The following is a 24,437-nucleotide window of genomic DNA, read 5'->3' as shown; positions in this document are numbered from 1 at the left end:
ATTTTGATGAAGTCCAAGTCAATGGATGAAAGCACTTAATTAAGTCTAGTTTTACTTTATTTCTTTAACTATAACAGTTTTTAGTAAAAAGTGTTTTTAATTCTATAGTGATCCTGCTGATCTGGTGAATGTTTATGCTTACTTAGTTGTATTGGTTTATATTAGGAATATACAGTTTACAAATAATCCCTGTCATTCTGATTCCTGAAATATTACATTCTAGTCTCATTGCTAATAATAAAGGTTCCACAGCAAACTTAAACAGCACAGGGGATAATGGGTAGCCTTGTTTTAGTCCTTTTTAGTTTCTATACATTGTGACATAAATTTATCTAGTTTGGCATATACCATATTACTTGAGTAAAGAGAGCCAATCACTTAGATACATTCTTCTGTAAAACTGAATTATTCCAAGGTTGAAAACAAATAGTCACGTCCTATACTGTAATGCTTTTATTTTCTATCTTAACATGTAAATACTGCTTTTTATATATTGATATAATCAAACAGGGTTAACATTCTCTTTATATTACCTGGTGTATGGCTACACTAAACAAAATTTATATGATGTAGATTCATTAGTTACAGTAGAAAAGCTTTTAATCTTACATTCAAAAGAGAAATTGGTCAACATTTAGAGCAGCATGTGGGATATATATCTTGGTTTAAAATGAGGATTATTAGTGAATATTTCCATGAGGCTGAAATGCTACAAGACATATGAATGTTTAAAACCACCTTAAGTAAAAGTTAAAATGCAATAGAAAGTATTTTATAGATTTTGGGGACAACGCCATTCATTTCCAGGGCTTTGTTTACTTTTCTTTCTCCACTTCTATTTCATTCACATTAATCGGACAAATTAAACTAGATAAGTTTTCATTGGAAACTTTTTTCGGCACTTTACCTTTCAAAAAATTAGTTATTATTAATTTATTGACAAATTGTTTTGTATGCCTCTTTGTTCAATTTATTGTTTCCTAAAATTTTGAAGTCATTAATATCTGGCAGCATCCTCTTGTTGAGTGAACTTTTAATCATTTGTATCTGATTACCTTTTGACATTAGTTTAGCCTTCTGATTAGACTGTGCAGTCTTTTTTACTGTCATTGTAAAGGAGTTAACCTTTACTTTCTCTAATACTATTGAAGCTATGTAATTTTCATCTCTTTGAAAGTAAGGTAAAATGCCTGTAGCTACAAAAGAAAGAATTCAAAAGAATTATAACATATATATATATATATATATATATATATATATATATATATATATCTATATCATCATCATCTTCTTTCAGCTGTTCCGTTAGAGTCACCACAGCGGATCATCTGTTTCCATTTCTTCCTGTCCTCTGCATCATGCTCTTTCACACCAACCGCCTGCATGTCCTCTCTCACCACATCCATAAACCTCATCTTAGGCCTTCCTCTTTTCCTCTTACCTGGCAGCTCCATCCTTAGCATCCTTTTCCCAATATACCCAGCATCCCTCCTCAGCACATGTCCAAACCAATGCAATCTCACCTCTCTTGCTTTGTCTCCAAACTGTCCAACCTGAGCTGACCCTCTAATATACTGATTTCTAATCCTGTCCATCCTAGTCACACCCAGTGCAAATCTTAACATCTTTAACTCTGCCACATCCAGCTCTGACTCCTGCCTTTTCGACAATGCTACCGTCTCCAACCCATATAACATAGCTGGTCTCACTACCCTCTTGTAGACCTTCCCTTTCACTCTTATTGGTACCAGTCTGTCACAAATCACTCCTGACACTCTTCTCCACCCATTCCATCCTGCCTGTACTCTCTTCTTCACCTCTCTTCCACACTCGCCATTACTCTGAACTGTTGATCCCAAGTACTTAAACTCATCCACCTTTACCAACTCTACTCCCTGCATCCTTACCATTCCTCTACCCTCCCTCTCATTTACACACATATATTCTGTTTTAGCCCTGCTGACCTTCATTCCTCTCCTCTCTAAAGCATATCTCCACCTCTCCAGGGTCTCCTCAACCTGGTCCCTACTCTCACTACATATCACAATGTCATCTGCAAACATCATAGTCCACGGGGCCTCCTGTCTAATTTCATCTGTCAACCTGTCCATCACCACTTCAAATAAGAAAGGGCTCAGAGCTGATCCTTGATGTAATCCCACCTCCACCTTAAACATATCTGTCACTCCCACCGCAGTCTTCACCAATGTCACACTACCCTTGTACATATCCTATACCACTCTTACATACTTCTCTGCCACTCCCGACTTCCTCATACAATACCACAACTCCTCTCTAGGCACCCTGTCATATGCTTTCTCTAAGTCCACAAAGACACAATGCAACTCCTTCTGACCTTCTCTGTATTTCTCCAACAACACTCTCAGAGCAAATATTGCATCTGTAGTGCTCTTTCCTGGCATGAAACCATACTGCTGATCACTAATCATCACCTCCCTTCTTAACCTAGCTTCCACTACTCTTTCCCATAACTTCAAGCTGTGACTAATCAGTTTTATCCCTCTGTAATTACTGCAGCTCTGCACATCACCCTTATTCTTAAAGATAGGTACCAAAACACTTTTTCTCCACTCCTCAGGCATCCTCTGACTTTCCAAAATTTCATTAAACAATCTGGTTAAAAATTCCACTGCCATTTCTCCTAAGCACCTCCATGCTTCCAATGGTATGTCATCTGGGCCAACAGCCTTTCCATTCTTCATCCTCTTCATAGCTGTCCTTACTTCCTCCTTGCTAATCTGCTTCACTTCCTGATTCACTATCCCCACATCATCCAGCCTTCTCTCTCTCATTCTCTTCATTCATCAGCCCTTCAAAGTACTCTTTCAATCTACTCAACACACTCTCCTCACTTGTAAGCACGTTTCCCTCACTGTCCTTTATCACCCTTATCTGCTGCACATCTTTCCCAGCTCTGTCCCTCTGTCTAGCCAATTGGTACAGGTCCTTTTCTCCCTCTTTAGTGTCCAATCTCTCATACAGCTCTCTATATGCCTTATCCTTAGCCTTCGCCACCTCTCTCTTTGCCATGTGCCTCATCTCCTTATACTCATGTCTACTTTCTTCATCTCTTTGACAATCCCACTTCTTCTTCGCCAGCCTCTTCCTCTGTATACCCTCCTGTACTTCCTCATTCCACCACCATGTCTCCTTGTCCTCCTTCCTCTGTCCAGATGTCACACCAAGCACCTTCCTAGCAGTCTCCCTTACTAGCTCTGCTGTAGTTACCCAGCTATTCAGTAACTCTTCATTGCCTCCCAGTGCCTGTCTTAACTCTTCCCAGAACTCCACCTCACAATCACCCTTTTTTAACTTCCACCATTTAATCCTTGGCACTGCTTTCACACTCCTCCGCTTCTTGATCACCAACATCATCCTGCAGACCACCATTCTATGCTGCTTAACTACACTTTCCCCAGTCACCACTTTACAGTCTCCAATCTCCTTCAGAATGGCCCTCCTACATAGGATATAATCCACCTGTGTGCATCTTCCTCCACTCTTGTACGTCACCCTATGCTCCTCCCTCTTCTTAAAATATGTATTCACCACAGCCATGTCCATCCTTTTCGCAAAATCCACAATCATCTGACCTTCTGCATTCCTCTCCTTAACACCATACCTACCCATCACTTCCTCATTGCCTCTATTCACTTCACCAACATGCCCACTGAAGTCCACTCCAATCACTAGTCTCTCACCCTTGGGTACACTCATCACCACTTCATCCAACTCACTCCAAAATTTTTCTTTCTCATCCATCGCACACCCAACTTGTGGAGCATATGCACTAACAACATTCATCATTACACCCTCAATTTCAAGCTTCATAAACATCACTCTATCAGACACTCTCTTCACCTCCAAAACACTCTTGGCATACTGTTCCGTTAGGATAAACCCTACCCCATTTATTCTGCCATCCACACCATGATAGAACAATTTGAACCCGCCTCCTATACATTTGGCTTTACTTCCCTTCCATCTGGTCTCTTGCACGCACAATATATCAACCTTCCTTTTCTCCATCATATCAGCTAGCTCTCTCCCTATACCAGTCATACTGCCAACATTCAAAGTTCCTACCCTCAGTACTACACTCCTAACCTTCCTCCTCTCTTCCTGCCTTCGGGCATGCCTTTCCCCTCCTCTTCTTCTTCGGCCAACAGTAGCCCAATTTCCGCCACCACCCTGTTGGCTAACAGTACTGGTGGTGGTCGTTGTTAACCCGGGCCTCGACCGATCTGGTATGTAATTATGAAAACTTCTCCACATCAGTAATTTTTGGCAGTGGTTTTACACCGGATGCCCTTCCTGACGCAACCCTCCCCATTTACCCGAGCTTGGGGCCGGCACAAAGAAATGCACTGGCTTGTGCATCCCCAGTGGCTGGGTTCATATGTGTGTGTGTGTATGTGTGTGTGTGTGTGTGTGTGTGATCCCTTTTTGTAAAGTAAATCATCATATCTCTGTCATCCAGCTTCCAGATATGCATATATGATGCATTGGTAAATCAGGAATGACACAGTAACTCTATCAGCCAGATCCATAACAAAGGAAAAACGGTCCTTTTATTTTGAATACTACACTGGAGAATAAACTCTAACTATATTACATTTATGGCCATTACTTGGAGGGCATTACAAAGACCTCAGTAAAATTGCTGAAAATGTTCAATTTCCATAGCTACATTATACTTGCCAATGTGATAGACAACCACAGTAAAACTATTTAATATCTTATTTAACTGTATTAACAACAGGCATTTAAACATTATGCACAACAAATTTAAAAATGAAAACAAGAACTGAAATTCAGCAAAATTGTTTTCACCAGCCACATCTGATTTGCTATTCCATTTCTCAGCTTCCTTACTTTTATTGTTATAAATGGTTCACTAAAACGAAAACATTTAGCAACATGTACTTACTTTTGCACATCTCTTTAGGATGGTATTTTTGGTGTTGATTATTTTCTTCTGAGATTTCAACACTGCAGTCTTTACCATGACTCTCTGAGAGTGACATGTCTTCCTTAGAAATATCAGAGTCTGCAAATTTATCAAAAAAGATAAAAGTGTATATGGTAATATAAATGCTGCCAAAATGGCAACTGAAAACCAGGCTAGTCTGCATGTAAATACAATCCTAATAACAGAACAAGATAAAACACACCAAATTTAGAAAATTATAAGACATTTTGTTAAGCATTACTATTTATGAACACCGCAGTGGTGCAGCGGTAGCATTGTTGCCTCACAGCAAGAGGTTCTCCCGTTCGATTCTCAGCTGGAGTGCGGGGAGTGCCTTCTGTGTGGAGTCTGCATGTCCTCCCTGCGTTTGGGTGGGCATTCGAAAGACATGCGTAAATGGGGATGCCTTTGTTGAAGGTTAAAAGTTGAGCTGGCACCTCAGCGTTTGTGAAAATCTACTGCCAATCATTAGTGGACCGGAGTTCCGGTGCGGTGACCCCTAACTGGGAAAAGCCGAAAGACAACAACAACTAGCATTATCAGATTTTAGAAACCATTTAAACTGGTGCCTTTTGAGAGTCTGAGGACTATAATTGTGATCCCAGGAAATATGAAAAGTACAGTTTTGTACCTACCATAAATGTAGATGTTCGAAGATCCACATTGCTGCAGTCCTAACACTTGGGTAGTCCGCTGTCCCTCATTCGGCCCGAATATCAGAGTATAAGGCTGGCGTCGGTCAGGGCGCATTTGACTGACATCAGAGCGTCAGGGTACAAATCGCGCATGACCGGCGTCATATCCTCAGTCTTTCTTGCCCCAGATGTCAGAAGACCCTAAAAGAAAGGTCCAAACCCAAAGACCACCACTAAACAATCAACTGGTCTAACACCAAAATATGTATAATATATACAATACATACAAAATGCAATATACAAAATGCAGTTTACCTCAGATGGATAACCCAACCCATACAACCACCTCAAACAGAGGGGAAGGAGGGAGGGTAAATTGGACTGCAGCAATGTGGATCTTCGAACATCTACATTTATGGTAGGTACAAAACTGTACTATGTTCTTCATCTCACATTGCTGCAGTCCTAACACTTGGGTAGAATCCCAAAGCAGAGGTAAGGGAGGATGGCTAAACTATAATGAAGCAGGAGCTGTCAAAATGCCCTGCAACACAGCAGTGGCAAAACCAGCCCTGGATTTAGAGTACAAGGGAAGGTGGTAATGCCTAGAGAAGGTATGCACTGAACTCAAGTGGCTGCCTCCAAAATATCCTTAGTAGCCACCCCCTCAAAAAGCTGTTAAGTGGCAGTAGCCCTAGTGGAATGAGGTCTAATCCCAGCTGGAATCTCTTTGCCATGATGGGAATAACAGAAAGCAATGCAAATCCAATCCACTTAGAAATAGTTTGTTTTGACACGGGCTTGCCCTGAGCACAAAGCAAAAGAAACTAATAACTGCTGAGATTGTCTGAACCCTTTAGTTCTGTCCAAATAATATCGCAACTGCCTGTGAACATCTAAGGTGTGCAAATCTTTTCCCCTTTAGTTTGAGGATTTGCATAAAAGTAGGCAAATGAATAGTTTGGTTTAAAGCCATACTAGAAACCACTTTAGGCATAAAGGAGGATTAGTGCGTAAAGATACCTATCCTTGTGAAAAATTAAGAAAGGCTCAACTGCCATAAGGGCCTGCAATTCAGAAACCCTTCTGGCAGAGGTAATGGCCAACAAAAAAGCAGTCTTCCATGACAAATATTTCAACTCAGCAGTAGCTGCAGGCTCAAAAGGTTGTAGAGTGAGTTTCTCCAACACAAAATTGAGATCCCAAGCAGGGTAGGGCTCTTCGTGGGGTCTTATATTCTTTGCCCTCTGAGAAATTGCTTGAATAAAGGATGAGAAAACAATGGTGGGTCACAATCGTAGTGAGCTGAAATTGCTGCAGCATGAATCTTAATAGAAGAGAAGGACAAACCTTTGTCCAATAACTCAGTAAGATATTGAAGAGCCACACTTAAATCAGGCACAGAAACATCAAATCCTTAGCTGCATCAAAATAAAAATCTCTTCCATTTATCTGCGTACACTTTCCTTGTACTAGGCCTTCTAGCTTCCAAAATCACATTCAAAACTTGTTGTGGAAGTTGAGACCCTCTATGGTTTAAAACAGAATATGCCATGCTGTTAGGTGAAGAGAGTGAAGTTTGACATTGAGCAAATGACTGTCCTCCTGGGACAACAGATGTGGAATCAAAGGCAAAGGCCATGGAGACTTCCGTACTAGACTTCTCAGTAGTGGGTACCAGTGCTGTTGAGGCCAATCTGGAGCTATCAAAATCATCCTTGGCTTGTCCTGTCACATTAATCGGACAAATTAAACTAGATAAGTTTTCATTGGAAACTTTTTTCGGCACTTTACCTTTCAAAAAATTAGTTATTATTAATTTACTGACAAATTGTATTGTATGCCTCTTTGTTCAATTTATTGTTTCCTAAAATTTTGAAGTCATTAATATCTGGCAGCATCCTCTTGTTGTGTGAACTTTTAATCATTTGTATCCGATTACCTTTTGACATTAGTTTAGCCTTCTGATTAGACTGTGCAGTCTTTTTTACTGTCATTGTACAAGAGTTAACCTTTACTTTCTCTAATACTATTGAAGCTTTGTAATTTTCATCTCTTTGAAAGTAAGGTAAAATGCCTGTAGCTACAAAAGAATTCAAAAGAATTATAACACATATATATATATATATATATATATATATATATATAATCTATATCATCATCATCTTCTTTCAGCTGTTCCCGTTAGGGGTCGCCACAGCGGATCATCTGTTTCCATTTCTTCCTGTCCTCTGCATCATGCTCTTTCACACCAACCGCCTGCATGTCCTCTCTCACCACATCCATAAACCTCATCTTAGGCCTTCCTCTTTTCCTCTTACCTGGCAGCTCCATCCTTAGCATCCTTTTCCCAATATACCCAGCATCCCTCCTCAGCACATGTCCAAACCAATGCAATCTCGCCTCTCTTGCTTTGTCTCCAAACTGTCCAACCTGAGCTGACCCTCTAATATACTGATTCCTAATCCTGTCCATCCTAGTCACACCCAGTGCAAATCTTAACATCTTTAACTCTGTCACATCCAGCTCTGACTCCTGCCTTTTGACAATGCACGTCTCCAACCCATATAATATAGCTGGTCTCACTACCCTCTTGCAGACCTTCCCTTTCACTCTTATGGTACCAGTCTGTCACAAATCACTCCTATCACTCTTCTCCACCCATTCCACCCTGCCTGTACTCTCTTCTTCACCTCTCTTCCACACTCGGGATGATCCCAAGTACTTAAACTCATCCACTTTTACCAACTCTACTCCCTGCATCCTCATCATTCCTCTACCCTCCCTCTCATTTACACACATATATTCTGTTTTAGCCCTGCTGACCTTCATTCCTCTCCTCTCTAAAGCACATCTCCACCTCTCCAGGGTCTCCTCAACCTGGTCCCTACTCTCACTACATATCACAATGTCATCTGCAAACATCATAGTCCACCGGGCCTCCTGTCTAATCCATCCGTCAACCTGTCCATCACCACTGCAGTCCCAGCAGTGCCCAGAGCTGATCCCCTGATGCAATCCCACCCACCTTAAACGTATCTGTCACCCCTGCAGTCCTCACCACGTCACACTACCCTTGTGCATATATCCTGTACCACTTACATACTTCTCTGCCACTCAATTTCCTCATACAATACCACAATTCCTCTCTAGGCACCCGTCATATGCTTTCTAAGTCCACAAAGACACAATGCAGCTCCTTCTGACTTTCTGTATTTCTCCCACAACACTCTCAGAGCAAATATTGCATCTGTAGTGCTCTTTCCTGGCATGAAACCATACTGCTGATCACTAATCATCACCTCCTTCTTAACCTAGCTTCCACTACTCTTTCCCATAACTTCAAGCTGTGACTGATCATTTTATCCCTCTGTAGTTACTGCAGCTCTGCACATCACCCTTTTTCTTAAAGATAGGTACCAAACACTTTTTCTCCACTCAGGCATCCTCTGACTTTCCAAAATTTCATTAAACAATCTGTTAAAAATTCCACTGCCATTTCCTAAGCACCTCCATGCTTCCACTGGTATGTCATCTGGGCCAACAGCCTTTCCATTCTTCATCCTCTTCATAGCTTCCTTACTTCCTCCTTGCTAATCTGTTCACTTCCTGATTCACTATCCCCACATCATCCACCTTCTCTCATTCTCTTCATTCATCAGCCCTTCAAAGCCCCCCCCCCCTTGTGAGTACGCCCACTATCCATACCTTAGCGCCCTTTCCCAGCTTGTCCTCTTTAGCCAATGGTAATTTTTTTGGAAAACCCAAATTATCCAAAATCTCCACTTGATATTTCTCTTTGACACAGGCTATCCCTAGACTAAAGCAAAAGAAACAAACTGCTGAGATTGCTGAACCCTTTAGTTCTGTTTTCCCCCCCGTGAACATCTAAAGTGTGCAAAATCTTTTCCCCTTTATTTTGGGGATTTGCATAAAAGTAGGCAAATGAATAGTTTGGTTTAAAGCCACACTAGAAACCACTTTAGGCATAAAGGAAGGATTGAGGTAAAGATACCCTATCCTTATGAAAATTAAGAAAGGCTCAACTGCCATAAGGGCCTGCAATTCAGAAACCCTTCTTGCAGAGGTAATGGCCAACAAAAAGCAGTCTTCCATGACAAATATTTCAACTCAGCAGTAGCTGCAGGCTCAAAAGGTTGTAGAGTGAGTTTCTCCAACACAAAATTGAGATCCCAAGCAGGAGTAGGAGCTCTTCGTGGGGTCTTATATTCTTTGCCCCTCTAAGAAATTGCTTGAACAAAGGATGAGAAAACAATGGTGGGTCACAATCATAGTGAGCTGAAATTGCTGCAGCATGAATCTTAATAGAAGAGAAGGACAAACCTTTGTCCAATAACTCAGTAAGATATTGAAGAGCCACACTTAAATCAGGCTCAGAAACATCCAAATCCTTAGCTGCACTCCAAAATAAAAATCTCTTCCATTTATCTGCGTACACTTTCCTTGTACTAGGCCTTCTAGCTTCCAAAATCACATTCAAAACTTGTTGTGGAAGTTGAGACCCTCTATGGTTTAAAACAGAAAATGCTGTTAGGTGAAGAGAGTGAAGTTTGACATTGAGCAAATGACTGTCCTCCTGGGACAACAGATGTGGAATCAAAGGCAAAGGCCATGGAGGCTTCCTCTAGACTTCTCAGTAATGGGTACCAGTGCTGTTGAGGCCAATCTGGAGCTATCAAAATCATCCTTGGCTTGTCCTGTCTGACCTTCAGAAGTACCTTTGGGAGGAGAGGCAGAGGTGGAAAGGCATACACATGAAGATTTTTCCAACTGAAAGAAAGAGCATCCACTTTCCAAGCTGTGTGATGAAACCTTTGTGCAAAACTTTGGCAGCTGGTGGTTTAGTGGAGAAGCGAACAGATCTATGTCTGGAGTTCCCCAGGGCACTGTCAATTTCTGAAATACATGAAGATCCAGTTTCCACTCGTGGGGATCCATGATTTGTCTGCTTAACACATCTGCTAAGGAGTTCTGTGCTCGGCAGAAACCTTGCCTGAAGACTTAGTTGTAAACTGAGAGCAGTCTCCCACAAAATCATTGCTTGCCTGCATAGAGGATAAGAATGTGTTCCCCCTTGCTTGTTGATGTACCACATGACAGTTGTGTTGTCTGTTAGAATCAACACCTGCCCTGGAAGAAGTAAATCCTTGAAAGCTATTAATGCAAACTGGACTGCTAACATCTCCTTCATGTTGATATGTAGATGTTGTAGTCTGGCAGGCCACTTGTCTTGTATCCACTTTCCATTTAGATGAGCTCCCCAAGCTTTGTCTGAGGCATCTGTCGTTAAAATCTGACTCGCCTCTGGCGGGTCACAGAGAGTCCCTTGTTTAGGTGACATTCCTGAGCCCACCACAAAAAATTTCCCTTTTTAATGCAAGGTATTATTTGAATGACAGTGTACAGATCCTGCCAGTGCTGTGTCCTTACATTTTTGAGATACCATTGTAGCTTCCTCATATGCAGTTTGGCATTGGGAAGCACCAGAATACAAGATGCCATGAACCCTAAGGCTTGAAGGACTGTCCTTGCAGTCAGCCCGGACTGATGAGATAGTTTATGGAAGTAAAGGGAAAGACTCTTTTGTTTGTCCGGGGTTAAAAGGCCATCTGGGATGCTGTATTCAGTCTCACACCCAGAAAGCACATGTCCTGAGAGGGTACTAGACTGGACTTTATTTCGTTCACAGAATACCCCAGGCATCTTAGCACTGCTATCACATATTCCAAATGATGAAGAAGCTCTTGCCTTCCTTGAGCCAGAATCAGGCAGTCGGCCAAATAAGGATAGATCTGTATTCCTTTTAGCCTGAAGAAAGCTATCACTGGAGCCAGAACTTTGAACACTCTGGGCAGTAGATAAGCCAAAGGGCAATGCAGAGAACTGATAATGGAAGTCCCAGCTCGGCAGAATTTAAATTTCCTTGCCCAACCTTTAGGTCTTTGGGGGGTAAAGGAACATTTGAATGGGAAGCCGTAACCCTTTACAATCACTCCTGACCTCTTCTCACCCTCCCCTCCTTATCTTTTACCTCAACCTCTACTCCCTGTATCCTACCATTCCTCTACCCTCCCTCTCATATTTTACACACATATATTCTGTTTTAGCCCTGCTGACCTTCATTCCTCTCCCTCTCTAAAGCATATCTCCACCCTCTCCAGGGTCTCATAACCTGGTCCCTACTCTCACTATATCACACTGCCATCTGTAAACATCATAGTCCACGGGCCCTTGTCTAATTTCATCTGTCAACCTTGTCCATCACCACTTAAATAAGAAAGGGCTCAGAGCTGATCCTTGATGTAATCCCACCTCCACCTTTTAAACGATCTGTCACTCCCACCCCAGTTCCTCAAGTACCAATGTCACACTACCCTTTGTACATATCCTATACCACTCCTTTACATACTTCTCTGACTAATTCCGACTCTCATACAATACCACAACCTCTCTAGGGGCACCCTGTCATATGCTTTCTCCAAGTCCACAAAGACACAATGCAACCCCTGACCTTCTCTGTACTTCCAACAACACTCAGAGCAAATATTGCATCTGTAGTGCTCTCTTTTCCTGGCATGTAAAACCATACTGCTGATCACTAACTGTCACCCTCCCTTCTTAACCTAGCTCTCCACTACTCCTTTTCCCATAACTTCAAGCTGTGACTAATCAGTTTTATCCTCCCTCTGTACTACTGCAGCTCTGGCACATCACTCCTTATTCTAAAGATAGGTTCAAAACACTTTTTCTCCACTCCTCAGGCATCCTCTGACTTTCCAAAAAATTTCCGCCAAACAATCTGGTTAAAAAATTCCACTGCCATTTCCTCCTCCTAAGTACTTCCATGCTTCCAATGGTATGTCATCTGGCCAACAGCCTTTCCATTCTTCATCCTCTTCATAGCTGCCTTACTCTCCTTGCTAATCTGCTTCACTCCTGATTCACTATCCCACATCATCCAGCCTTTCTCTCTCTACCCTTTCATTCATCAGCCCTTCAAAGTACTCTTTTCAATCTACTCAACACACTCTCCTCACTGTAAGCACGCTTCCCCACTGTCCTTTATCACCTCTTATCTGCTGCACATCTTTTCCCAGCTCTGTCCCTCTGTCTAGCCAATTGGTACAGGTCCTTTCTCCCTCTTTAGTGTCCAATCTCTCATACAGCTCTCTATATGCCTTATCCTTAGCCTTCACCTCTCTCTTTGCCATGTGCCTCATCTCCTTATACTCATGTCTACTTTTCATCTCTTTGACAATCCCCACTCTTCTTCGCCAGCTTCTTCCTCTGTATACCTCCTGTACTTCCTCATTCCACCACCATGTCTCCTTTGTCCCCCTTTCCTCTGTCCAGATAAAACACACCAAGCACCTTCCCAGCAGTCTCCCCTTACTAGCTCTGCTGTAGCACCCAGCTTATTCGTAATCCTTCATTGCCTCCCAGTGCCTGTCTTAACTCGCCCCTGAACTCCCTCACAATCACCTCTTAACTTCCACCATTTAACTCTTGGCACTGCTTTCACACTCCTCCCTTCTTGATCACCAAATATCATCCTCCACAGACCACCATCTCTATGCTGCTTTAACTACACTTTCCCCAGTCACCACTTTACAGTCTCCAATCTCCTTCAGAATGGGCCTCCTACATAGATATAATCCACCTGTGTGCATCTTCCTCCACTCTTGTAATGGCCAATCTCTATGCTCCTCCCTCTTCTTAAAATATGTATTCACCTCACAGCCATGTCCATCCTTTTCGCGAAAAACTACAATCATCTGACCTTCTGCATTCCTCTCCTTAACACCATACCTACCCATCACTCTCATTGCCTCTATTCACTTCACCAACATGCCCACTGAAGTCCACTCCAATCACTAGTCTCTCACCCTTGCGCACCCATCACCACTTCATCCAACCTACCCAAAATTTTTCTTTTCTCATCCATCGCGACACCCAACTTGTGGAGCATATGCACCAACAACATTCATCATTACACCCTCAATTTCAAGCTTCTATAAACATCACTCTATCAGACACTCTTCACTCCAAAACACTCTTTGGCATACTGTTCCTAGGATAACCCTACCCCATTTCTTTCTGCCATCCACACCATGATAGAACAATTTGAACTCGCTTCCCATACATTTTATTTACTTCCTTCCATCTGGTCTCTTTGCACGCATTACCATATCAACCTTCCTTTTCTCCATCATATCAGCTTGCCTTCCCTATACCCAGTCATACTGCCAACATCTGAAGTTCCTACTCTCAGTACTACAATTCTAACCCTCCTTCTTCCTGCCTTCAAGTATGCCTTCCTCTTCTTCTTCGCCAACAGAAGCCCACTTCCGCCTACCCACCCTGTTGGCTAACAGTACCGGGTGGTGGTCGCGACAACTGGCCTCGACCGATCTTGGTATGTAATTATAAAATCTCCGCCATCAGTAATTCTTGGCAGTGGTTTTACACCGATGCCCTTCCCGACTTTGTAACCCTCCCCATTTACCCGAAAGCTTGGGGTCGGGCACAAAGAAATGTACCGGAGCTTGTGCATCCCCAGTGGCTGGGTTCATATGTGTGTGTGTGTGTGTGATCCCTTGCAAAGTAAATCATCATATCTCTGTCATCCAGCTTCCAGATATGCTGGTATATGATGCATTGGTAAACCAGGAATGACACAGTAACTCTTATCAGCCAGATCCAGCAACAAAGGAAAACGTCCTTTTATTTCTTTGAATAATACACTGGAGAATAACTCTAACTATATTACATTTATGGCCATTACCTGAGGGCATTACAAAGACTCAGTAAAATTGCTGAAAATGTTCAATTTATAGCTACATTATACTTGCCAATGTGATAGACAACCACAGTAAAACTATTTAATATCTTATTTAACTGTATTAACAACAGGCATTTAAACATTATGCACAACAAATTTAAAAATGAAAACAAGAAACTGAAATTCAGCAAAATTGTTTTCACCAGCCATCTGGATTTGCTATTCCATTTTCTCAGCTTCCTTACTTTTATTGTTATGCCTGGTTCACTAAAAACTAAAAAACATTTAGCAACATGTAACCTTACTTTTACCATCTCTTTAGGATGGTATTTTTGGTGTTGATTGTTTTCTTCTGAGATTTCAACACTGCAGTCTTTTTACCATGACTCTCTGAGAGTGACATGTCTTCCTTAGAAATATATCAGGAGTCTGCAAATTTATCAAAAAGATGAAAAGTGTATATGATAATATAAATGCTGCCAAAATGGCAACGCTGAAAACCAGGCTAGTCTGCATGTAAATACAATCCTAATAACAGAACAAGATAAAACACACCAAATTTAGAGAATTATAAGACATTTTGTTAAGCATTACTATTTATGAACACCGCAGTGGTGCATGCGGTAGCATTGTTGCCTCACAGCAAGAGGTTCTCCCGCCTCGATTCTCAGCTGGAGTGGAGGGAGGTTCTGTGTGGAGTCACTGCACATGTCCCTACCTCCAAGTGCGGTCTGGTGGGCATTCGAAGACATGTGAAATGGGCATGCCTTGTTGACAGCGTTGAAATCAAGCTGGCACCTCAGCGTTTGTGAAAATCTACTGCCAATCATTAGTGGACCGAGTTCAAAAAGCGTGACCCCTAACTGGGAAAAGCCGAAAGACAACAACAACTACCATTATCAGATTTTAGAAACCATTTAAACTGGTGCCTTTTGAGAGTCTGAGGACTATAATTGTGATCCCAGGAAATATGAAACTACAGCTGTGGAGCATGGTGTGTACCCAGTTTTGAAGGTGCAGTATCATACATTATTTCCCTCCTCCAAGATACAACAAAATTAAAATTAGTGGTTCATATCCAGATCTAGTAACATTAGCCTGAACTTAAGGTTGACATGAAAATGGTTAACAAAAAAGGCTGGCCGCTAAGTGTCCTTCAACAGAGGAATAAGTAGTCCCTTTTTGGAATAGACTGATTCAGAATTTGCAAAAACTATGCACACGAATAAGATTAAACCACAACAGCAACATCACAAAAACACAAAATTCTTTATTAGCCTTCTAACACTTTGACATTATTAGCTTCACAGGAAGTAATATCTAAAAGTAAAAAATCATTATATACTAAAATAAAATTAACAGTCCTCCTTAAATTAAATAATTATCCAACATATACCATTATATCAATCAACCAAAGTATCAAGATCATAAGGGTACAACACACTTCATATTTTCTAAGTTTCAACTTCAAATCATTTACTATGCATTCTACACTTCTGTAATAATATATCACATCCTATTTCAAACCTTTGTATTCTCTATTTTGGAAATCGAAAAAATGTTCCACCAAAGGATATTCCCACCTTTTCTTTTTAATATTCCTACAGTGTTCTTTTAATCTGGTTGCAAAAGTCACGTTTGCTTCACCAAAATAACATAACCCACACAGGCATTGCTATAATATGTACCATGTTTGCACATGTGCAGTATTGAACCTTGCACATTTTCAACTTATTATTAACCACCATGAAATCCTTACCGTTCATACAGAAATACACTGCAATGATTACAGCAATGTGCACCACTAACATTTGTGTGTCAAACCTATACATCTTTCTCACTAGGTATTTAAAATGTCTATGTGTACTACCCACCCTTGTATGCTCTTACCTATTGATATGAAGCAGTATTTTTTTAGGTAAAACATGTTTCAGTTTTTCATCCTGCATTGATATTCCTTGAATAGCCCTGTTTAAGAAATGTCCTCCACATCCCACTAATGATACATTCATTGTAACTGTGGCCCTTGGTATTTCTTGTATGAATGGCAATGCATGCTGAGAAGTTTTACAGGTCTGCCTACCAAATCCAGGTGTTTTTTTTTTTGTAGGTTGAAGAAAGTCTGACACTTTGAGATATGTTTGTGTTTTGGCTTCATTGAACTCTCATTGTCCACTGTATTGGCATGTGCTGCCTTGCATATGGGACTATTTGTAGAGATGCTGCCAATAGGCACAGCACTTTTAGAATCATAGCTGCACTGGGTTTGGGGTGTTTAAGACAGCCTTGATTGCTTGGACCATAACTGTCCTTCTCTTTGGAGGCAGTATGGCCAACTGATTTATCGTGTCCAACTGGCAACCTATAAATGGGAGAAACTGGGAAGGTTTCAGTTGAGATTTTGGGTGGCTGACAGAAATCCTCAACAACAGGCATAAATGAAGCAAGTATTCCTTTGCTGAGGTAAGGTCTTCTTTTATAGTGGGAGTAATGAGCCAGTCATTCAGATAAGAGAATATCCTGATTCCCATTATTCAACTGTGGTGTGACTGGAGCCATGATTTGGAGAACAGCTGGGGGCTGCAGCGAGGCCAAATGGTAGTGATCTGAACTGATAATGATTAGCTCCCACCAGAAAAGTACAGTTGTTTAAGTAAACTTACCATAACAATGTCCAACACCTAATGTAAACACACCGGCTTATATCACAACCACCTAGCTGGGGGTGGCTACACTCCCCACACCCCCCAATGAGGAGGGCTGTGCCCCCCACACGCCCTAATTATATATACCAATGCAGGATCACACTACAGTGGGGAAAAGGGCATATTTCCACATGATGAAAAATGGCCATTCATGATTTATTCTGAACATCAGCATTCTGAGATTCTTGATTTAGAAAGGGATATATATATATATATATATATATATATATATATATATATATATATATATATACGTATATATATATATATATATATATATATATATATGTGTGTGTGTGTGCGCACGTGCGCATTTGTGTTATTTGCTAGAAAGAGAAGAGGGGGGATAAGGAGGGATGGAAGGAATACTACAACAGTGATCAGGAGGACATCTATTGTTCTAGTTTACATTCTTACACAACTGTATTATGTTCTGACTGAAGTTACTGTTGCAGTATTCAAAGGGGGGAAGACTAAACAGAGGTAGTAGAATCCAGGAGGCCAGACAAATCTGTTTTGGCAAACACCATCCTGGAACTGGAGAAGGTGTCTAACTTATAGTATTTAGTGAAGGTGTGGACAGCGGTCCAAGTGGCAGCTTCTAAAAATGGGTTTGGTATCCACTCCTTTGTAAACAGCACCAGATGAAGCTACTGCTTGAGTGTAATGTGGTTTTGGAGAGGATGGCAAAGTGCTAAATGGTGTGAATAGCAGGAAATGGCATTTGAAATCCAGGATGTGATAGTTTGTTTATAAACTGGTTGTGTGAGCTTGGAGTCCCTGAAGGAGACAGTTTATCTGTTTTCCTGATATTCTTAGCTTTATCCAGATGCAACTTCAATTGCTTGTGAAAGTCTAGAAAGTGTAGTATTCTTTCTCCAGGAAGAGACTCCAAGACCGTCAAATGAAGACAATAATTCGATAAAAAGGCAATTCCTTTATTCGACTGTTAGATGATAAAATCCAAAGGTTAACAAAGTGAGAAACAGCAGTATGAGACAAGCGCTTGGGTAATACCAAGCTTTATCAAGTCAAAAAACAGTTTCTTTCAAAAAAGACTACTGTTTAAATAAGAGTCTTGGTTGATCACATGCTTGATTCTCCCCTATTTTGGGGGTTGGGAAAGAAGGTTTGTAGGTTTATGGCCTGGTCGAGGGTCAACTCATTAACTATTTTAGGCATGAAGGAAGAGTTGGCCCTAAGGCTTACTCTGTCATTATGGAAGATGAGAAATGGTCATGAGAGAATGAGGTTCAGAAATTCTGTGAGCTAAGGTGAGGGCCAGAAGAAGCACAGTTTCCTAAGTGCATAATTTAAGGATGGCAGAAGCTGCTGCCTCAAAAGGTGGCAAAGTAAGTTTTTCCAACACAAAGTTAAGGTCCCATGGTAGAGTAATGGTTTCCTTGGATATCTAAGGTGCAAAACTCCTCTCAGGAAAAGTTTGACTTCTGTCCTGGACATGAGAGGCGTCTCAAAAGTTAACCAAGCATTGATAGTGGATAAGTGGGCTTCAATAGAAGAATAGGCCATATCAAACTGTAGAAGTTGATAGAGGTACTGAAGAACCATGGACATGTCTGTATAAATGGGCTGCACTTTGTGTTTAAGGCACCAAGCAGAGAATCTTTTCCATCTGGCCATGTATGATTTTCTGGTATTGGGTTTCATGGCTTCTTGTAGAATCCAAAACATCTCTTCATAGAAAGCATACCTTTTAGACTGAGGATAGGTCAAATTGAGATGAAGGAGCTGACCTTTCTGTTGAGTGTTAAGTTCTGGTTGTAGAGACAGTCTTCAGAAATTTCCCTTCGACAGGTGAAACAGGAAGGAGAACTAATGCTGTCTTCACCAAAAGAGGGCCAGTAGCAAAAGTTTTGAAGATTACTTCTGGACATTGAGCAGAAGTCTTGGAAGCGGTGGCAAAGGAGGATATGCACAGAGGTACTACACTGTTCACTGGAAGGAGGTGTTTGTCTTCCAGGCTAGTGGGGATGGATTCATTGTGCAGAAAAGAGGAAGTAGGTGATGTTGAGTGAAGCATAAAGTTCTATCTGTGGTGTTACCTACCAAAGGGTGATAGCTTTAAAGATGTTCATTTTTAATGACTACATGAGGATCCTCCATGTCCCTACTTGAGTAGTCTGCCACCACATTCTCATGACAGGGAATATATATTTGCAGTGAGTGTTAAGAGCCAAATTGGAAGCAAAATGCCAAGCTTCCTGTGCCAGCTTGCACAGAGGGTAGGATGTGCCTTCTTGGTTGTTTATGTGCCACATCACCGTGGCATTGTTGTGTACATCACCAGCAGAATGCTTGGCTTCCAGAGATTTGAGAAGGTCTGCAGAGCCTGTAGAAGTGTCCTCATTTTTTTTAGGTTTATGTGTTCCTTTACTAGGTGGGCAGGCCATTCCCCCTGAATGTTGTGGGCTCCTGTCCATCCCCAATGCCCTATCCAAGGCTTCTGTGAACAGGAGTTGGCTGTGTGGGGCTGGAGCGAACAGAAGGCTTGGGATGAGAGTGACCTGATTGCTTTACAAACAAGGTTCATTCTTGATGCTGGGTACAAGAGAGATGAGGGCATCAACCTGGTGTGAGTGTTGGGACCACACAGATTTCAGAGATCACTGCATTTTTCTCATATGTAGTTTGGCAACAGGGAGCATATGAATTCTAGCAGTCATAAACCCCAAAGCCCTGAGGATCTCTCTTGCTTTGCAGTGAGTCTCAGTGGACAGTGTTCTGAAGTAGTTGGTCAGGAAGGTAATTTTCTCCTGAGGGATAAAGGCATGCATGGTGGAGATGCCCAGTCTGCAGCGCAGAAAGTTCAAGTCTTTGGTAGGATTGAGCTGGGATTTTTTGAAATTGATGATGAATCCCAAAAGCGTCAGGAGACATACAGGGTAATGAATATGCTTGAGGAGGATGTCCTTGGATCATAGGATTGTACGAAGTTACTAAGCTATTGGCCCTGAGGCCCTTATAAGTCTAGCCAAGAGTTTAGCCCAAGTTTAAACAAGTCAGCACCTGATGCCCCTGTCCAGCAGGGACACAGGTGGAATCCCAGGGATGTATTTTTTGTTTCCCATCCAGTTTTCCAGGTTGTGATTAAACTGGGGTAAAGAGGTACTCTGCTTGATGTGGAGAGGGAGTCTATTACACAGATGGAGAAGTCTCTGGGACACAAATCTGTCCCACCAACAAGTCCTTCTGATGTCACAGACCAGGTTGAGGCTGCGCATGTGGATTTCTCGAGTGGAGCTTGACTTGCGAATAAACAGTAGTCCCATCAAGGTGAGGGCCAAGATCACCTTTATGCCAGACAGAGGTCACCTCTGAGGAGTCTGTATGAAACTGATAGAAGGATAGGCTAAAAGCCTATCTGTGTATGGTAGATTTTTGAGTCCCTGGATTCTCCTGATGAGGAACCTCTGTGGTCTCTCCAGCTGCTGCATGTGCTTTGCGAGGTACATGACGAATGGGGCACTGTACTCAATAATGGGCCTTATAAGGGAAGAATACAGGGATGTTATGACCTCATTGTCCCTGGATGAGAAACCCTAACTTAGGAGGTGGACCATGTAGAAATCTTTCCGTACAACGGAAGCAATATGGTGTTCAAAAGTCAGGTTGCTATCAACCTGGGTGCCAAAATCCCTCACGACTGATTGTGTGCTTATGACATTGTTATTAATGTGGTCACTTGTGGGGGCATCACTCTCCCCAAAGGGGATGATGATGCATTTTTTGGTACTCAGCTTGAGGCCATGTATCTGGCACCAGTCATTTTTTTGGGTGAGACCCTCTTGAAGGATGTCCACATCAATAGGAGAATTGATGACAGTGCCCAGCTTGCAGTCATCTGCAAACTTGGTCAGCCATAGCCCACTGGTTTTGGCCTACACCTCAGAAAAGTATATCCCAAATAACAGAGGTTCCCAAGACTGAACCCTGGGGTATGCTACTCGTTACGGGTCTAGTGCTTGAGGTGGCTTCCCCTATTTTGACTAAGTGGGTTCTATCAGTGATCCAGTTAGTTACTCATCTGGTAACATATGGATTGATATCTAGTTATGAGAGTTTATCTATTATGTCCAAGTGGGGAACAGTGTCAAAGGCTTTGGCCAGGTCAATGTAGGCAGTGTACACCATATTCCCCTTGTCCATGGCATTGGTGACAGTCTCATGGAAGTCGACAAATTTAACAGACATAACCTCCCCTTGACAAAGCCAAACTGTGTGGGATTGAGTGTTTGGAAGCTGCCAATGTCCTTATTAATGAGGTCCATTATAATCCATTCCATGGCCTTGCAGATCAGGCTAGTTAGGCAGATGGGTCTATAATTTCCCAGATTGGTGGACGCTCCACCATTGTGCAAAGGGATGACAGTGGCTGTCTTCCACTCAGCTGGGACAAAGCCAGTACTCTGGCATTGGTTGAATAGGGCCCTTAATGGTGCTGCAAGTTCCTGCCTGAGTTCATGTAGGGGCAGCCTGGGATGTTATAGGGTCCCATGAAGGCTGTATTGTTTGCCTTTGAGAGAGCAGTGATGACCTCTTCCATAGAAATAACAGGAAGGAGGCAGGTACTGGGAATGTTCTTATTTACTGATTGGGACAGAGGGGGGAAGTCTTCACTGAATCTATCAGCTGGTAAGTTTGCTACATCTACAGCATTTGTATACGTGGTGTCCTTGACCACAAGTTCTGAACAGATCTGGGTGCTTCTTTTGAGATTGCAGACATGTGAAGAAGGCCTTATGATTGTCTCTATAAGATGTGGCCAATTTGGACTAAAAGTTTGCTTTGGAGGATTTCACTAGTGCTCTTATTTGTTCAAGTTAAGGAGAGATTGCATCCAATTGGACACCTGCTCCTTCTTGGTCATGGACAGCAGTTTTTCCTTTTGTTATAGAGTTTATTCATTGCAGATGTCAAGCAGACAAGTTTACTCTTTCCTGCAGAGGATGATATAGTCCTGTTGGGTATTCCTGATTCCATGCATCTATATAAATGTTCGTATAGTGCTTTGGTATAGTTTTGGATACTGGTGCCAGTTCCTAGAGAGGGGGCTGTGAAGCTATTTATACCATCCCACAGGAGGCTGTAATCAACTTTGGAGTAGTTTTTCGTTTGATCCTAGCTAGAGGGGTGGTCAGGGGAGATGGTGACTTTGAAAGTGACCGCTTTACGGTCGATCTTAACAGGGAGGATGATACTGCAGGGATGCTGCAGTGATTACTCATGTTGGTTAATATCAAGTCCAAGATATTATCACCTCTTGTGGGGGTATTGACTAGCTGTTCAGTGAAGACTTTGACAAAATCGAGGAATCTCTGGGCATTTGTTCTTTTGCATGAGTAGTTCTTCCAGTCTATGTTTGGGTAGTTAAAGTCACCCAGGAGCAGGGTAAAGGGTTAAATCTTGATAGATTTGAAGAGGTCCAGATGGGCAGATTGGGCATCTCTACTCAAATTTGGGGGACAGTAGCTAGCTATGATTTATATAGGTGTATTGTCAATGGTTAACTGCACCTGGAAGTTCTCCTGTGCGTCATACTGTTTGACCAGCCTGGAGGTGTATATGCCTTTAATACATACTGAAACTCCACCTCCATAGGCTTTACTGCCCACAGTTTGGGGTCTGAATGTATGACAGGATTAGTAACCAGGTAAGAGTGATGGTGGTGCTGCAGTAGCGTTGTCGCCTCACAGTTAGACGTTGCCTGTTCGATTCTCAGTTAGAGCATCTTCTGTGTGGTGACATGCGTGAATGGGCATTCCTTCGTTGAAGGTTGTGCGTTAGGCCCAGCAAGCCAGCACGTCAAAATCTATTGCCAATCATTAGCAGACCGGAGTTCCGCTGTGGCGACCCCTAACCGGGAAAAGCCGAAAGAAACAAACAAACAAGTAACCAGGTAAGAGTGGGGTGCTCTCTGCAGTTGTGAACCAGGTTTCTGTGACTGAACTGATGTCAGCATTTTCCAGGGTTAAGAATGCTTGCAATGAGTGCAGTTTCATGTTTAGACTCCTATTGTTTAGCAGCATGACCTTTAATTTGCGTTTTGTTTAAATTTTTATGTTGGTAGTTGGACAGTGCCTGGATTAGAAGGTCATCCAGGTAAGGGAAGCTATGTATGCCTTGAGTAAACCAAAAGGCCACCACAGGAGTTAAACACTTTGTGAACACTTGGAGCTATAGAGAGAGACCAAAGGGCAAAGCAGTAAACTGAAAATGTGATGATCAGTAAAGAACCTAAACATTTTTCTACAGGAAGGGTGAATAGGAATGAGAAGATAGGCATCCTTTAAGTCTATGGATACCAGTAAAGCTAGAGGAAAAAGGAAAGGCAGAAGAGTTTGCAAAGAAAGCATAGGTTCATATGAGGTTACTAGGCTAGTGGTGCTAGAGCATTTACAAGCCTAGCCATGTTAAGTATCCCCATTTGTGAAAGCATAGGTTCATAGGTTCATATGAGGTTACTAGGCTAGTGGCGCTAGAGCATTTACAAGCCTAGCCATGTTAATCCTAAGTATCCCCATTTGTTCTTCTTGGGTAGTTCACAGAATGAATTTCTGAACAGAGCAGATCTGTGATCAACATTGCTAACCCGTGTCCATGGGGGACATGGGTGCCTCACCAGGGGCACATTTGCTGTTTCCCATCCAATTATCTAGGTTGCATTTGAATAGGGTCAGTGAAGAGCTCTATTCCCAAATAGCCAGCAAAGGCATTTTGAAGGTGGGTGCTTTTAGAAAAGTCAAGAAAAGTCCAGAATGAGTCTCCACTGGCCCTCTTTCTTTGAGACAAGAAAGATTCTCGAATAGAAACCTTTCCTAAAAAGGTTAAGGGACTTCCTATATGGTCCCCTGTGCTAGCAAGTCTTGGATCCACGAGATGTTTCTGGTTGGGAGGAGGAAGGAGCTTTCTCCCCAGACAGGGAAGGCTTTCCCAAGTCCCAATGTACCCTTCCTTAATAATGTTCAAGACCCAATTGTCTGAGGTCACTGTTTCCCATAATTGATAGTGAGAGACAGAGATAGAGATAGAGAAAGTCTTCTTGGGGGGGGATGGAAGGGCTGGAGGTGGGGAGGAGGGAGATAGTTACAAGGGCCTGCTATCAAACTGAGGCCTCTTAGAAGGAGTATCCCTCTGAGGTTTATCTGGGTATCATTTCCTAGATGCTTTCCTTTGCTTATGAGAGGGAATAGTATCTCTCTTAACAAAAGAGGTGGATTGGGAATCATTTCTTAGGTGCTTTCCTTTGCTTATGAGAGGGTATAGAGTCTCTCTTAACAAAG

The 24,437-nt window shown here is 42.1% G+C and overlaps 1 protein-coding gene across 1 annotated transcript in view; it reads right to left on the bottom strand.

Moving 5' to 3' along the window:
* LOC122799317 (zinc finger protein 665-like) overlaps positions 1–24,437 on the bottom strand; it is a 209,856-nt gene that overhangs the window by 93,832 nt on the left and 91,587 nt on the right. Inside the window, exon 4 of the mRNA XM_044068285.1 lies at positions 4,952–5,071. Within this exon, the coding sequence (XP_043924220.1) occupies positions 4,952–5,071 (120 nt within the window). The remainder of the gene's footprint in view (positions 1–4,951; positions 5,072–24,437) is intronic.

The sequence above is a fragment of the Protopterus annectens genome, chromosome 4.part0 (genome assembly GCF_019279795.1).
Source record: "Protopterus annectens isolate FY-2018-M chromosome 4.part0, PAN1.0, whole genome shotgun sequence".
Taxonomy (NCBI): Eukaryota; Metazoa; Chordata; order Ceratodontiformes; family Protopteridae; genus Protopterus; species Protopterus annectens.
The sequence above is the reverse complement of the archived record's forward strand: the minus strand, read 5'-3'. Positions and strand labels throughout refer to the sequence as shown.